This window comes from Saimiri boliviensis, chromosome 2 (genome assembly GCF_048565385.1).
Source record: "Saimiri boliviensis isolate mSaiBol1 chromosome 2, mSaiBol1.pri, whole genome shotgun sequence".
NCBI lineage: Eukaryota > Metazoa > Chordata > Mammalia > Primates > Cebidae > Saimiri > Saimiri boliviensis.
In genome coordinates, this window is record NC_133450.1 from 191,785,804 (window position 1) to 191,798,431 (window position 12,628).

A 12,628-nucleotide genomic window follows, 5' to 3' on the forward strand; every position below is an offset into this window, starting at 1 on the left:
AGCTGACTACAAAATGGGCAATGGGAGTTTTTAAAGTGATGAAGAGTATTCTAAAATTGGATTGTGGCAATGGTTGCACAAACAAACATTTTTTTTTGAGACAGGGTCTCACTGTCTCCCTAGCTGGAGTATGCAGTAGTGCAGTCATAGCTCACTGCAGCCTCAAACTCCTGGGCTCAAGCCTCCCAAGTAGCTGGAACTATAGATGTATACCACCATGCCCAGCTAATTTTTGTATATATGTGGGGTTTTTTTGTAGAGACAGGGTTTTGTCATGTTGTCCAGGCTGGTCTCGAACTCCTGGGCTCAAGCAATCCTCCCGCTTTGGCTTCCCAAAGTGATGGAATTACAGGTGTGAGGCACCACACCTGACCAACATAAAAATTTATACAAAATAATTGAACTGTACACTAACAGTGGGTGAACTGTGTGGTATGTAAATTATATCTCAATAAGGCTATGAAAAGTGAAAAGGAAAAGGAAGAAAATCCAAAAATTTAGATTTTATTTTGTATTTAAAAAAAAATTTCGCTGGTGATTCTAATGAGCAGCCAGAGTTGAGAACTCAATGCAGGAAGCATCACTACTCACCCCCAGGCTGCGTCATTGATCTCTGGTCCTCCACAGCGCAGGGCCCATCACGGACCATAGTACATAGGAGGCCACACTATGATGTTTTGAGTGAACACACATGCATCCCCAGTTTGCCCTATGAGTCACTGGAGAAGCAAATGGCTATTTAATAAGCACCTACTATGCAGAGATCTTTCATTTCTGTTTTCTTACCTAACCATCTCATCTCTCAGTACCTGTGAGGTAGAATAAACTGTCTCATTTTACACAAGGGAAAACTGGATCTCTATGAGGTCTACGATCTCACGGCCATCACTTAGCAAGGCTGGGCTCAGAGATCAGCCCATCTGGTACCAACTCCTTCCTTCTTTCATCTCATTTACATCTTTCATGCAGAGAGAGCACGGCAGAGCAAGATGAAACTTTCCAGCCATCAATTCTCTCCATGGAACCCTGGTCCCAGCAGCAGCTCTAGATCTGATACATCCTAGGGTCAGCATGGGAAAGCGAATTACCTGGGATCCCACAGCCACGCTTGGTAAAAGTGGGCCTAAAGATCAGTACCTTGGACCCAAGTCCTGAGTACCCTCTGGGTTACCATATGCTGACCTTGAATCTCAGGGGTTGGGGGTAGCTTACAGGAGCAGCTGGTCCCTAGGTGGGATGGCCTCAGCCCTCTACCCCTTCCACAGTCCCAAACATAGTAATAAGCTCCATGGGAGTAAAGCCCCTCCACCACCCTCTCTGACTTCAGGATTGCTTTCACTTGACATTCCTTCCAGTGCACCAGTCCGGAACAGAAGTGCTTGACGCTGCTGATCGACCAGTTTCATAAAAGGAATCCAGTTTCCTTTGCACTCATGAAAAGCTGTTAGCCTCTGGCGAGTTTCCAAGGCCTGCACTCCAGCGATGCAGCCCAGACATCGAGAGAGGGATGCCAAAGCCCTTGGGCACAGAGAGGAGTCAGCTGGGCTGAGAGATTTAAATCAAGAGGGGTCCTTGCCAGCAATACCAGCAAGCAGCATCCTGTCCTCGGGAAAAGAGGTTTCCCACTGAGATGCCCTGAAATCCTGGCTGAGGGCCCCGACACGGCTATGCAAGGAGAAAGGTGTGCTACCTAACAGTCAAGACCTGAGACTACCCAGTGAGGAAGTGTATCGAGGACACACAACAACAGCCTGAGGGTCCGGTTTTTAGCCCTGGCTAGGCTCTTTACCAGCATGTGCCCTGGGGCAAGAGGCCTCCCATTCTCTGCAAACCTCCGTTTCCCCATCTGTAAAATGGGAACCATCACCCCTCCTTCCAGGGTAGCTGGCCATGAGAATGGGAATCTGTAAGGCACTCAGCCAATGTCGGGGCTCATAAATTACCCTCTTTAGACCCAGTCCGGTGATAATTTCAAACCTCTGAGGCTACATGCTGGTAGTTCCCATGTGATTCCAGGAAATCAGAGAAGAAAAGGAGCAATGGGAAGTCTAAACTGACGGGTTCAGGACCCCAAAATTCAGTCCTGACTTTTCTGTGAACAATCTTTCATGACTTCAGAGATGCCATGAAACCTTGAACTTTGTCGCCTTCCCTCTCTGGGCCTTAGTTTCCCCTTCTACAAAATGAGGAGGGGAGGAGCTATGCCTCTAAGTGTCCTTCAGGCTCTGACAGCCAAAGATGCTGTTAGAAAAAAGAAAGTCTCTCCAAATCCTGGCAGAGTCCGGTGTTAATGGGGCCATGGGGATGGGTCCTTCCTATCCTCCACCATCCACCTGTTTCACTCTCATTTTAGAACATTTCTCACTTCTCTATAAAGGCGGCCTTCCAGCAACTGCCTCTTCAGCATTTGGCAATGAGTCACCCCCACTGGAGGTCAAGTTCCCTTTGTATTGCCTTCTAGGGGCTGAGAAACAGGGAGGTGGCAAGATGAGGAGCAGTCTTACCTTGTTTGGATACCCACAGACCGTGGAGCCAAACACTTCCACTTTTCAAGCACCTCCAAAACCAACCCTCTCTGTTTACGAACTTTATAGTTACAAAGCTCTTTCAAATCCATTACTCATCGGATTTTGGCAGAAGCCCCAAAGGGAGGCATGCAAGAGGTTATTGTCCCCGTTTTACAGGGGAGGAATCGAAGCTCAGAGAAGCAAGGTAACTTCTCCAAGGTCACACAGCCAATGTATGAAGTTGTTTCTTCCTCCCATGGAAGAGACAGAGGGCAAGAACCCCAGAAGGTAAGTGCAGAGCTGGAGTGGAAACCAGGTCTGCTGATTACCAGCCCTGCTCTGCTCCCAACTTTCTCACCACCCTGCCCGGCCTTTCCCCCCGCTTCCCAGGCGGGCAGGGGGCTGTGTGTCTGCCCCTACTGCTCCTGCTGAGGTCTGCCTAGACCCCCGACTCACGCATGGAAATCCTCCACGTGGCTAAAGTGTGTCTCTCCTGGGCTTGTCTTGTCTTTTTGGAGGCTCCAGGTATCAAAAGCACACACAGGAACAGAGATGAAAGCAGGAGGCACAACGCAAAGGGAAACAAGACAGGAAGCCATTTTGTACTCCTCTGAGTGAGGCTAACTTTTCAAATATTGGCTAATATGCACTGTTAGTAAGGATATGTAAAAATGGGAATTTTCAAATGCTGTTGGTGGGACTAGAAATTAGAACTGCCTTTCTGGAGGTCAGTTCCTCTCAAAATTTTAAATGGCCCAGCAGTTCCACTTCTAGAAGTCTACTGCCAGGATGCACACTGAGGCATGAGAGTATGGTTGTTCCATTGGAAAGTGGTCACATTCACAGGGGCTGGCTCAGTAAGGTACGACATTCCCATTTGATAGAACATCAGGTCCCTTTAAACCAGGAGGTTAATCGAGGCCTCTAAGATCTGTGGTAAAGTGAAAAAGGAAATATACATAGTATGAAGTCATTTGGCTTTAAAACAAACACACTGTAAAATTTCTAGGCAGATGAACACCAAAGTGAAAGCAGGAGTTAGCTTTCAGAGAGAAAGCATGATTTAGTTGGCTTGGGACAAAGCAACACGTTGACTCTTTTACTACCTATATTCTGGCTTTTTTCCACAACAATACACATACACACAACAACAACAAAAATCGCCCACCATGTATTAAGTTGTGTTTGTAACTTATAGAACAAACAAAACAACAAAACTCTACCCCATCCAAGGCGACACTGGCATCTTCAGTCCAAGCCAGCCCTTCCCCCAAACTCTCCTCGCAGGTGAACACCCCCAGTGGCACTCTGTGATTTTAGATAATCACAGGACAGCATCAGTAACAAAGACAACAAGCCCACAGGGGCACTGAGGGAGTAAGTCACACCATGTAGCCAATACAAAGAATGAAGGGGAAGGTTCACGCCTGATGATGGTTTCCGCCAGTCCTATGCACAGTGAAATTCCTCAGCTACCAGCTCTATTTTGTCAACGGTGAAACAGTTTTGATCGCACTAACCAACACATGCTTGAAAGCCCTGTGACAGTACCCATCCCTGACTAAGCCACATCGCCTCTTGCTAGATGACAGCAGTAAGGGAGGCCGTGTCCACACGAGCCGAGCGTACCTCAGAGAACCTCTGAACGTCTTGCGTCAGCGTGCCCACGCGCTTCCACTGGTAGTGCTTCAGCAACTTCAGAATGGCTGGATTCACCGCATTGTCTGATGGGACAGTCCGAAAGAAATAAGGGTATTTTTTCTTATCAGCTAGAACGGGCGTGGTTGCAGCAAAGGAAAGCTGGAAAACACAAAAGAGACAACACTGTTTACCAGTGGGCCTCACAACTGTGGCCCCACATCTTTCCTACTGGAATAGAGACTGTTAGTTTCAACTTGGAGCATAAACACACAAGGACAGATATTTTTAAAACTTTTTTATTGTAAGAGGAACACATCATAATGGAAGGAAAGGTTTACAAATGCAAAATAAGGAGAAAGAAGGAAAAAATAGCCAATCATCTACCCCTTCCTAAAGAACCATCATTCTTTGGTTCAGACATGTTATTGTCTGTTCCTTTCCAGTCCTTTTTCTATGCGCAGTGATTGGGTTTATTTTTTAAAAGATCCTGAAATCATTCCACATGCATAATTGAACTATTTTTCCCCATTTAACAGTATCCTTAAAAACTCTTTGTCAACATTAGAATAGCTACACAATATTCCAGCATATGAATATACCATAATTTACTGAATCGTTTCTAATTTGGGGTCATTTTGATTATTTCTAATTTGTCATTATCATCATATTATTCTACAGGCATCTTTGTACATAGCATTTTTGGTTCTATATTTTGGGATATTTCCATAAGACAGAGTCTGTGATGTAAAATTTCCCAGATGAAGGATATGAGTCTTTAAAGATTTATACTTATTTCCAAAAAATATTTTATCAGTTTATACATTTACTAGCCAGGAATGATCAGAGGGCCAATCTTACCACATCTTTACCAACAGAGGGAATAAAAAATGTTATCGTCTAATTTTGTAATAACTTATCAGCAAATAAAACCCTGTATCATATTACATTCATGGTTATAGACAATGCTAAACTTTTTTGTATGGTTATTAACTAATAGTGGATCCTATTTTAGGAATTACTTTTTTGTGTCCTTTATTTTTTGAGTGGTATTCTAATGCTTTTCTGATTGAATTTAACAAAACATTTTTTTACATGTATACCGTTCAAACTCTGGCTATTATAGTTGTTGCAAATATCTCAGTTTGTGTTTGCCTTTACATTTTGTGTGTGTGTGTTTTAATTTACACTCAGTAGTCAAAGTTGTCCATCGTTCTCTTTACTATTTCTTTTTAAGTGCCAGTTAAGTTGTTAAGTTGGATTTTAATTATCTGTCCCACAAGGCCCAGTTTAAATGTCACCTTTTCTGTAACACTTCCTCTGATCTCTGTTCCTTCCCTCAGCCTCAGCCACAGAAGGTAGTTATCAAAGTTTTTGATCTTTGCAGTGTGACAGTGAAAAGATGGTATCTTGTTATAGTTCTAATTTGCATTTTTCTTAGTGTGAGTGAGGTTGAATATTCTTCTATTTTTTTTTTCATTTAAATTTTATTTATTTATTTATTTGCTTTTGTTTAGAGACAGGGTCTTGTTCTGTTGCCCAGGCTTGAGTGCAGTGGCACTATCATAGCTTACTGCAGCCTGGAACTCCTGGGTTCAAGCGATCCTCCTGCCTCAGTCTCCCGAGTAGCTAGGACTATAGGTACAGGCCTCTATGCCTAGCTAATTTAAAAACCTTTTTAGAGAAGGGGTCTCACTATGTGGCCTAGTCTGGTTTTGAACCCCTGGGCTCAAGCCTCCTGCCTCAGCCTCCTGAGTCACTGTGATTACAGGCGTGCCACTGCACTCAACTTCTTTCTACATGTAAAAGTAATTGGTAGTTCCTTTCAGGAAACTGTTCACATTCTTCGCTTGTTTTCTAATTTGACTTGTAGTCTTTTCAGTTTATAGAAGCGATCTTTTATATTAAGTAAATTGGTCCTTTATGATATAAGTTGCTAATTTTTCTACCAGTTTGTACTTTATCTTGATGTTGTTTATAGTGCCATTTCCATGTAGAACTGTTTTTTTAACGAGGATGAATTTATCAGTTTTTTTTCTTTCATGTCTTTAGGTTTTGTGTCATATTTAAGAAAGGCCTCTCTTACTCTGAGATTATAAAAGAATTTCTCTATGGTTTCTTCTAGTCTGTCTGTCCTTCCTTCCTCCCTCCCTCCTTCTCTTCTCTTGTTTCATTCAAACGTTTGATCGAGACAGGGCATGGATGAAGCAAGCTCACTCTTTGCTGCCACCAGCCATCTCCCCAAACCCTTGCTTGTCCTAGCAGCAGCTCTGGATTTGATACCTCCTAGGGTCCAATTTCAGCATCCAAGGTAATAACATCCCGGTACCTTCAGGTCCAGCCGAAGTTGCTTTACTGCTTCTTCTATCACCCTAGAACCACTTTCCCCTTACAAAAGATTGTGGGAGCAGTGGAGATTTGTCCCCTTCCATGTCCGGTTCAGAGGGTAGACAGCCACTACCTAGAAATGCTGGATCTCCTATCTGTTGAAGCTGACCACACAATAGTAATTCAGCCATTACCTGGAGCTGCAGAGCCCCTGTAGAAACAACTTCTAAGACCTCACAGGGATAGGGAGACCCCAAGACCGGTAAAGGTCAAGGGGAGAATGACTTTTGTCAATGTTCAAAGATTCTAGGTAGAAGAGGACTAATGGGAAGAAACTACAGAGAGGGAAATTTCAAGTGGACACATTGAGGAACGTTCATATCAGTTGTCTGACCATGGAAGCCCTGCCATTAGAAGTACTCCATGCCCATGAGATCCCTGTGTCTGGAGCTGTGCAAGCAGAGGCTGGACCACAACCTAGTAAGAAGAGAAGGGCTTCAAAGTGTCTGTGAACCCCCAGAAAACTGTAGGAAAGAATTTGCATGGGCATGGATGTGTAGACAGACATGCACGTTTTTCTGAAAAAAAGAATCAGAAGATCGTTCCAACCAAACCAAGGTCTGCACACCTGCCTGCAGGTGACATTTAGGTCCCATAGTGAGCGTGGGAAATAGACACTCTCCATAGTCCCCTCAAACCTACTGTCTGTGATTCGTCTCACAAGATTAAAACAAAACTACAAGCCTCCTATGCTCACCAGTGGGAGAAGCAGCTATTCAAAAAACCTGGGAGCAACTATTTCAGGAAGGGACATTATATACACCATCACATCCCCAAAAATGCTTATCTAATACAATTTGGAAAATATTGGTTTTCTGATGTGATTTCTGAATCACACTCTGGTTGCTACTTTACCGTTATTGTCCTATTAGTTCCAGGTCCACAATTAATTGTTGCTTGAACAACTTCATATGTTTTCCCTGTGGGTAATTACCATGGTTACTGTTCAGTGAATAAATGGCCCATTGTGTTTACCATGGGCTTGGAGTACAATATATGCCCCGGGTCTAAATCATGTTGGGTGCAAAATATTAACTGGCACTGACATTTTCTGCACCATTTGAGATAATGCATGCTTTGATTAGATTGCATTGCGTCACTGTTCCTCTGGCTTTATTCTCCTGAAACTTTCTTCCATAGGCAAAAACTGCAGGAGCCCAGAAGTACTGCTGGACTTCAGAACTAAGAGACATCTGAGAAATCATCTACCTCTGGGGTTCTCTGCACACTGGAGTCATTTGGGGAGATTTCAAAGAATACTGGTGACTTGGTCCCACTCCAAACTACCTGAATAAGCATCTCTGGGCATCTAGCCTAAGCATCACTATTATTTAAAAATTTTCCAGGTGATTATGATGCTCAGTGAGGGTTGAGGACCACAGACATAGCTCAACACCCCTGGTTTTGAATAAGCAGACTGCAGCCCTGAGAGAACATGTCAAAATTCCTCTATAGTTAATAAGACGTGGAAGCAGGACTTGAACCCAGGTCTAAAGGACTCTAACACTTGTGCGCTTTTTCCCAAGGATGACTACCTACTTTCCTCTTACATGCTCTCTAGGCCTTCTGCCCCTAGCACAGTCACCCAGCATCTGGCACCACCAGGGCTGTTAGCATTAGGGCCCTAACTTGGACACCAAGCTTTCTGGGTGCTCCTGTCTTGTTTCGCATAACCAAGTTCATTTCTGAACAGATTGTGATTGAGGCTTTCAGTTAATTCCTGGCCAAGGATTTATTTCAGAGTGTATTTTAAAATTTAATTTATAGTTTTGTTCTAATTTCTAGTTTTATTGCATTATTTTGAGAATTTGGCAAGTGCTGTGTCTGCTTTGGAATTTATTGAGATTTTCTTTGTGGCCTATTATACAATCAACTTCTGTACAAGTTCCACGGTGGCTGGAAAAAGGATGAAATCTCTAGTCATAAGCTACAGAATTTTTTATTAGACTACTTATGCATAATAGATATAACCAAACTAATTATATTATCATATGCTCTGTATTTTTGTTTACTTGATTTATCAAAGGCTGAGAAATTTGTTAAATTTTTCTTTATTGTCTTTGGTCATTTCTTCATGTATTTCAACTGTTTTTGCTTTATATGCATTCATTTTATCTTGTTTTGAGCATAAATGATCATTACAATTATATCTTCATTTTTCAGCAATGTATACTTTTGCCTAGTGCAAATGGTGGGCACTTAATATTCATTGGGTGAAGATTAAAATATTTATCAAGGTAAAACAAACCTCTTGTCATTTTATTGCTTTTTGTTTGATACTGTTATCTTGCTTGTTATTAATACTGCAAGCCTTACTGTATTTTTGCTTGCATTTGCCTGTCATTTTTTTATCCTCCTTTTACTTGTATTTTATTAAGATTGTTTTTAAATACACATCTTGAAAAGAGCATATTTTAAATATGCTCTTTTAAACAGATTCTAAAATATGCATGTATATTGCCATAGTAAATACTTGGCATTGCATACTTCATCTTCATGGCCGTCTCTTTTTTTTAATGCTTCCTTTTTAGTTTCCTTTTGTTCCTGCTGATTTTCAACTTTGTATCTACTCTCCTCTGTTCTGGCTATGTGAATTAATCTTGCTTCCGGTCTCAGCCTGCTGGAGTACCTTTTAATAGGTACCTTGAGAAGGATAAAGGGTTGACAACTTACTGAGGATGGCCCTGTATTGCCTTGACACACTGTCGAATTTGGCTGGGTATGAAATTCTTGGGCTACCATTTCTCCTCTTTGAAACTACAAAGTGATGCAGAGGAGAAATTTGGGGCTGGCTTGATTGTCGCTGATTGTTGTCCATTTGTAGGTACCCAGATTCCTCTGCCTGGATGCCTGAAAGATTTTTTTCCCCTTATTCCTGGAATTCAAAAAAAATTACGCTCTTGATTTTATCTGGGATACAGAGAGTCCTATACATGAGCTGTATACAATCTATACACTCAAGTATTTAAAACTCAGTAAAAAAATTAACATATATATAAAATGATTATGCTATATATTGTATATATAATTTTTATATATAAATATAGTATATATGTTAAATATATCATAAAAATTATATTTTTATGTAAAATGTAAAATAAAATATGTAATATGTAAAATATAGTATATATAATTATTTTAAATATATCATAAAAATATAATATTGTAAAATATAGTATGTACAATTATGTTAAATATATCATAAAAATTATGTCCCCTTTATTCTAGAAGAGCATCTTATTTTATTCTATTTTATTACGGGGCATGTGCATATTAACTCTCATTATTTTCTGGTAGAATGGCTGTATCATCCGCAGCCCTAGCTATAGGACGTAAGCATTTCATTTCTTCACATCCTGGTCAATATTTGATATTATCTGACTTCGTAATTTTTGTTAGTCTTTCAGAGATAAAGTGGTACCTCATTATTACTTGATTTTGCAGCTCTCTGCCTGTAATGTGGCTGAGTGACGACACAGAGACATGTTAGCTATTCGGGTTCTTTGTTCTGTGAGTTGCCTGACTTGCTTTTCAACAGGCTCAGTTTTAAACTTTATTGTCTTTAACGTATTTGTATTGCATTATTGACACTTTAAATTTATAGTTCCCTATAAATTTTTCATGATCATCTCCCTTCTTGCTACATCTTCCTATCGCAGGGTGTCTATTTCATGGAGCCTGTTTTACTGCATATGATTGAGAAGGCTACACATCTTTCTAAAGTTTTCTTCTTTATCCCACAATAGATCATTTTCAGAGATGGACTCTTCCTCCACTTCTTCTGAGTACTGTGCTTTTTTCATTATTTTCGAAGTACTTTTCCAAAGGTGTTTTCAATGTATTCACCCTCAAAGGCAAGGCAAGTGTTTTCAGCCTTGGTTTATCAAGAGACACACGTGGACTGCACTTGGCCCTCTTTCCTATTTACATTTTTATTACATATACTTCTCAGAAAACTGGAGAATAAGTATTTAAGCACAGTTTTTGGTGTCTAATAGGCTTTCACCTTATGCTGGTCTACATTAAATAAGTGACATCATCTTTTACCCTCAGTGCCCCATTTTCTAATACTCTAGATCATCACAGTACATTAAATTTCCTTCCTGCACCGCGGCTAGGGTTTTTCTTTTCTGCCTAGAAAACTTCACGTGGGAAGTCTCTGCTTCCCAGAATGCAATGCACATCTAGTGTGCTCCCCTCATCTTGTCATCCAGTTTTTTTCCCCCATAACTCTGTCTGAGTTTAGAGAAAGATGGATGAGAATAAAGAGAAAAAAGCAATTTGATTGCCTCAGAGATCAGCAACTGTGAGGTAGAGGTAATAGCTGTCTCATTTTCTAATTGATATGAGTCCTGAGCCTCTAACTCAGATTGTATAGAGACAGGAAAAGGTCTACCTGTTAATTTTCAAGACAGTTGTTATTTTATGAGACAAGGTTTGGAATGCCAGGAAGCAAAGCTTAGGATTTTCTCAATCTAGAGCCACCTACTTTGTAATTAATAAAGCTTCTGAACATCTAGAATATCAATAGGTATTGGGGTCTCTTGGTTCCTTGAGGATGTGCATATGTGTGTGTTTTCTTGGTTTTATTTTTGAGACACAGTCTTGCTCTGTCTCCCAGGCTGGAGTGCAGTGGCACGATTTCAGCTCACAGCAACTTTTGAGTCCCAGTCGTTCAAGAGATTCTCCTGCCTCAGCCTCCCAAGCAGCTGGGATTACAGGCATCTGCCACCATGCCCAGCTAATTTTTTTTTTCTATTTTTAGTAGAGATGGGGTTTCACCATGTTGGACAAGCTGGTCTCGAGCTCCTGACCTCAGGTGATCCACCTGCCTCGGCCTCCAAAAGTGCTGGGATTACAGGCGTGAGCCACTGCACTTGCCATCTTTTTCATGTTTTGACAGTTTCAAAGGAAAGCTGAAAACAAAATGTTTTGTTGGGTACTGCTAGCCAAATACCCTGGTTTTTTCCTTTTTCGGTTTATGCCATTTATTTATTTAGTAAACCATATGTTCTCAAATACTGCAAAGATAAAGTTCAGGTCCGTTTAGTGTAAGTATTAGAAAAATCACAAATAAATTTAGTCTGAATTAACCAACCCAATATGTGGCAGTGCCTGGCATTCTCCTTCACATTGTTCAGATGCCATTTAAACCACAAGGTGGCGTGAAGGTTTTTAAGGTTTGTGATTGGTGCCATTCAACTGCTCTCTAATGCGGTGGGGCCAGCTATCATGCCCCTGGGGGCTGGTGTATAAGACTGCTCAGCTCATCCCATGCTGGCCAGTTCTGGGCACTGGGTAGGGTTTTTGCCCACCCTTCTGCCTGCTGTAATCTGTAGTCAGGCTGAACGTGGATCACAACAGCATTCTCTTTGTCTTGAGCAGTTGCCCAGGGAGTCCTTGAGCACCTCCTGAGCCACAGAAGATCCTTAGGTAGCATCTCATTCTTTTACTCCCACCCCAGGAACTGATCTGGGTGCTTCTGATAATGATGGCATCCAGGTACTGCCCAACCTACAACCAGGCCACAGGGCCTGATGGCACCCCTGCACTATCCATGGCCACCTGGCCAGAGGAGTGGTAAAATCCTCCAGAATCTCGGTGCCAAGGGCCAAGTTCACAAAGAATGAAGCATTTTGAGTGGTCGCCTTGAAGCCAGGATGTGGGCAAGCTGAAGCAGCTTTGTGCTTCATCCTAGAGACCCAAGACGGTTCTGTCCAAATCCTACAACCTAGTTCTCAGTATACGAATTCAGTATAACTGCCACCCCCACCTTTATTTATGCCAAGGCTTCCCAGTTGTCCTCCCTCATCCTCACAACAAACCTATGGCAGGTGCCATGAGTGGTCTGGTCCTATGGATAAGAAAACTGGGACTTAGAGGCTAAAAAACTTGCCCGACAAAGCAGATTGAGGTGAAAGCACAAAAGCTTTCATGCCCAAGATAGCATGAGAATGTTTCAGCTCTGAATAGTGGTGACGGTTGGACAACATTGTGAATATACTCAACGACAATGACTTGTCCACTTTAAAATGGTTAAAATGGTAAATTTTGTTATGTTCATTTGACCACAGTAAAAGAAGAAAAAAGGAACT

The 12,628-nt window shown here is 41.7% G+C and overlaps 1 protein-coding gene across 1 annotated transcript in view; it reads right to left on the reverse strand.

The window, feature by feature from the left end:
* The window catches only part of GABBR2 (gamma-aminobutyric acid type B receptor subunit 2), a 426,862-nt gene that overhangs the window by 252,780 nt on the left and 161,454 nt on the right, over positions 1 to 12,628 (reverse strand). Inside the window, exon 3 of the mRNA XM_039475217.2 lies at positions 4,137 to 4,307. Coding sequence (XP_039331151.1) covers positions 4,137 to 4,307 — 171 coding nt within the window. The remainder of the gene's footprint in view (positions 1 to 4,136; positions 4,308 to 12,628) is intronic.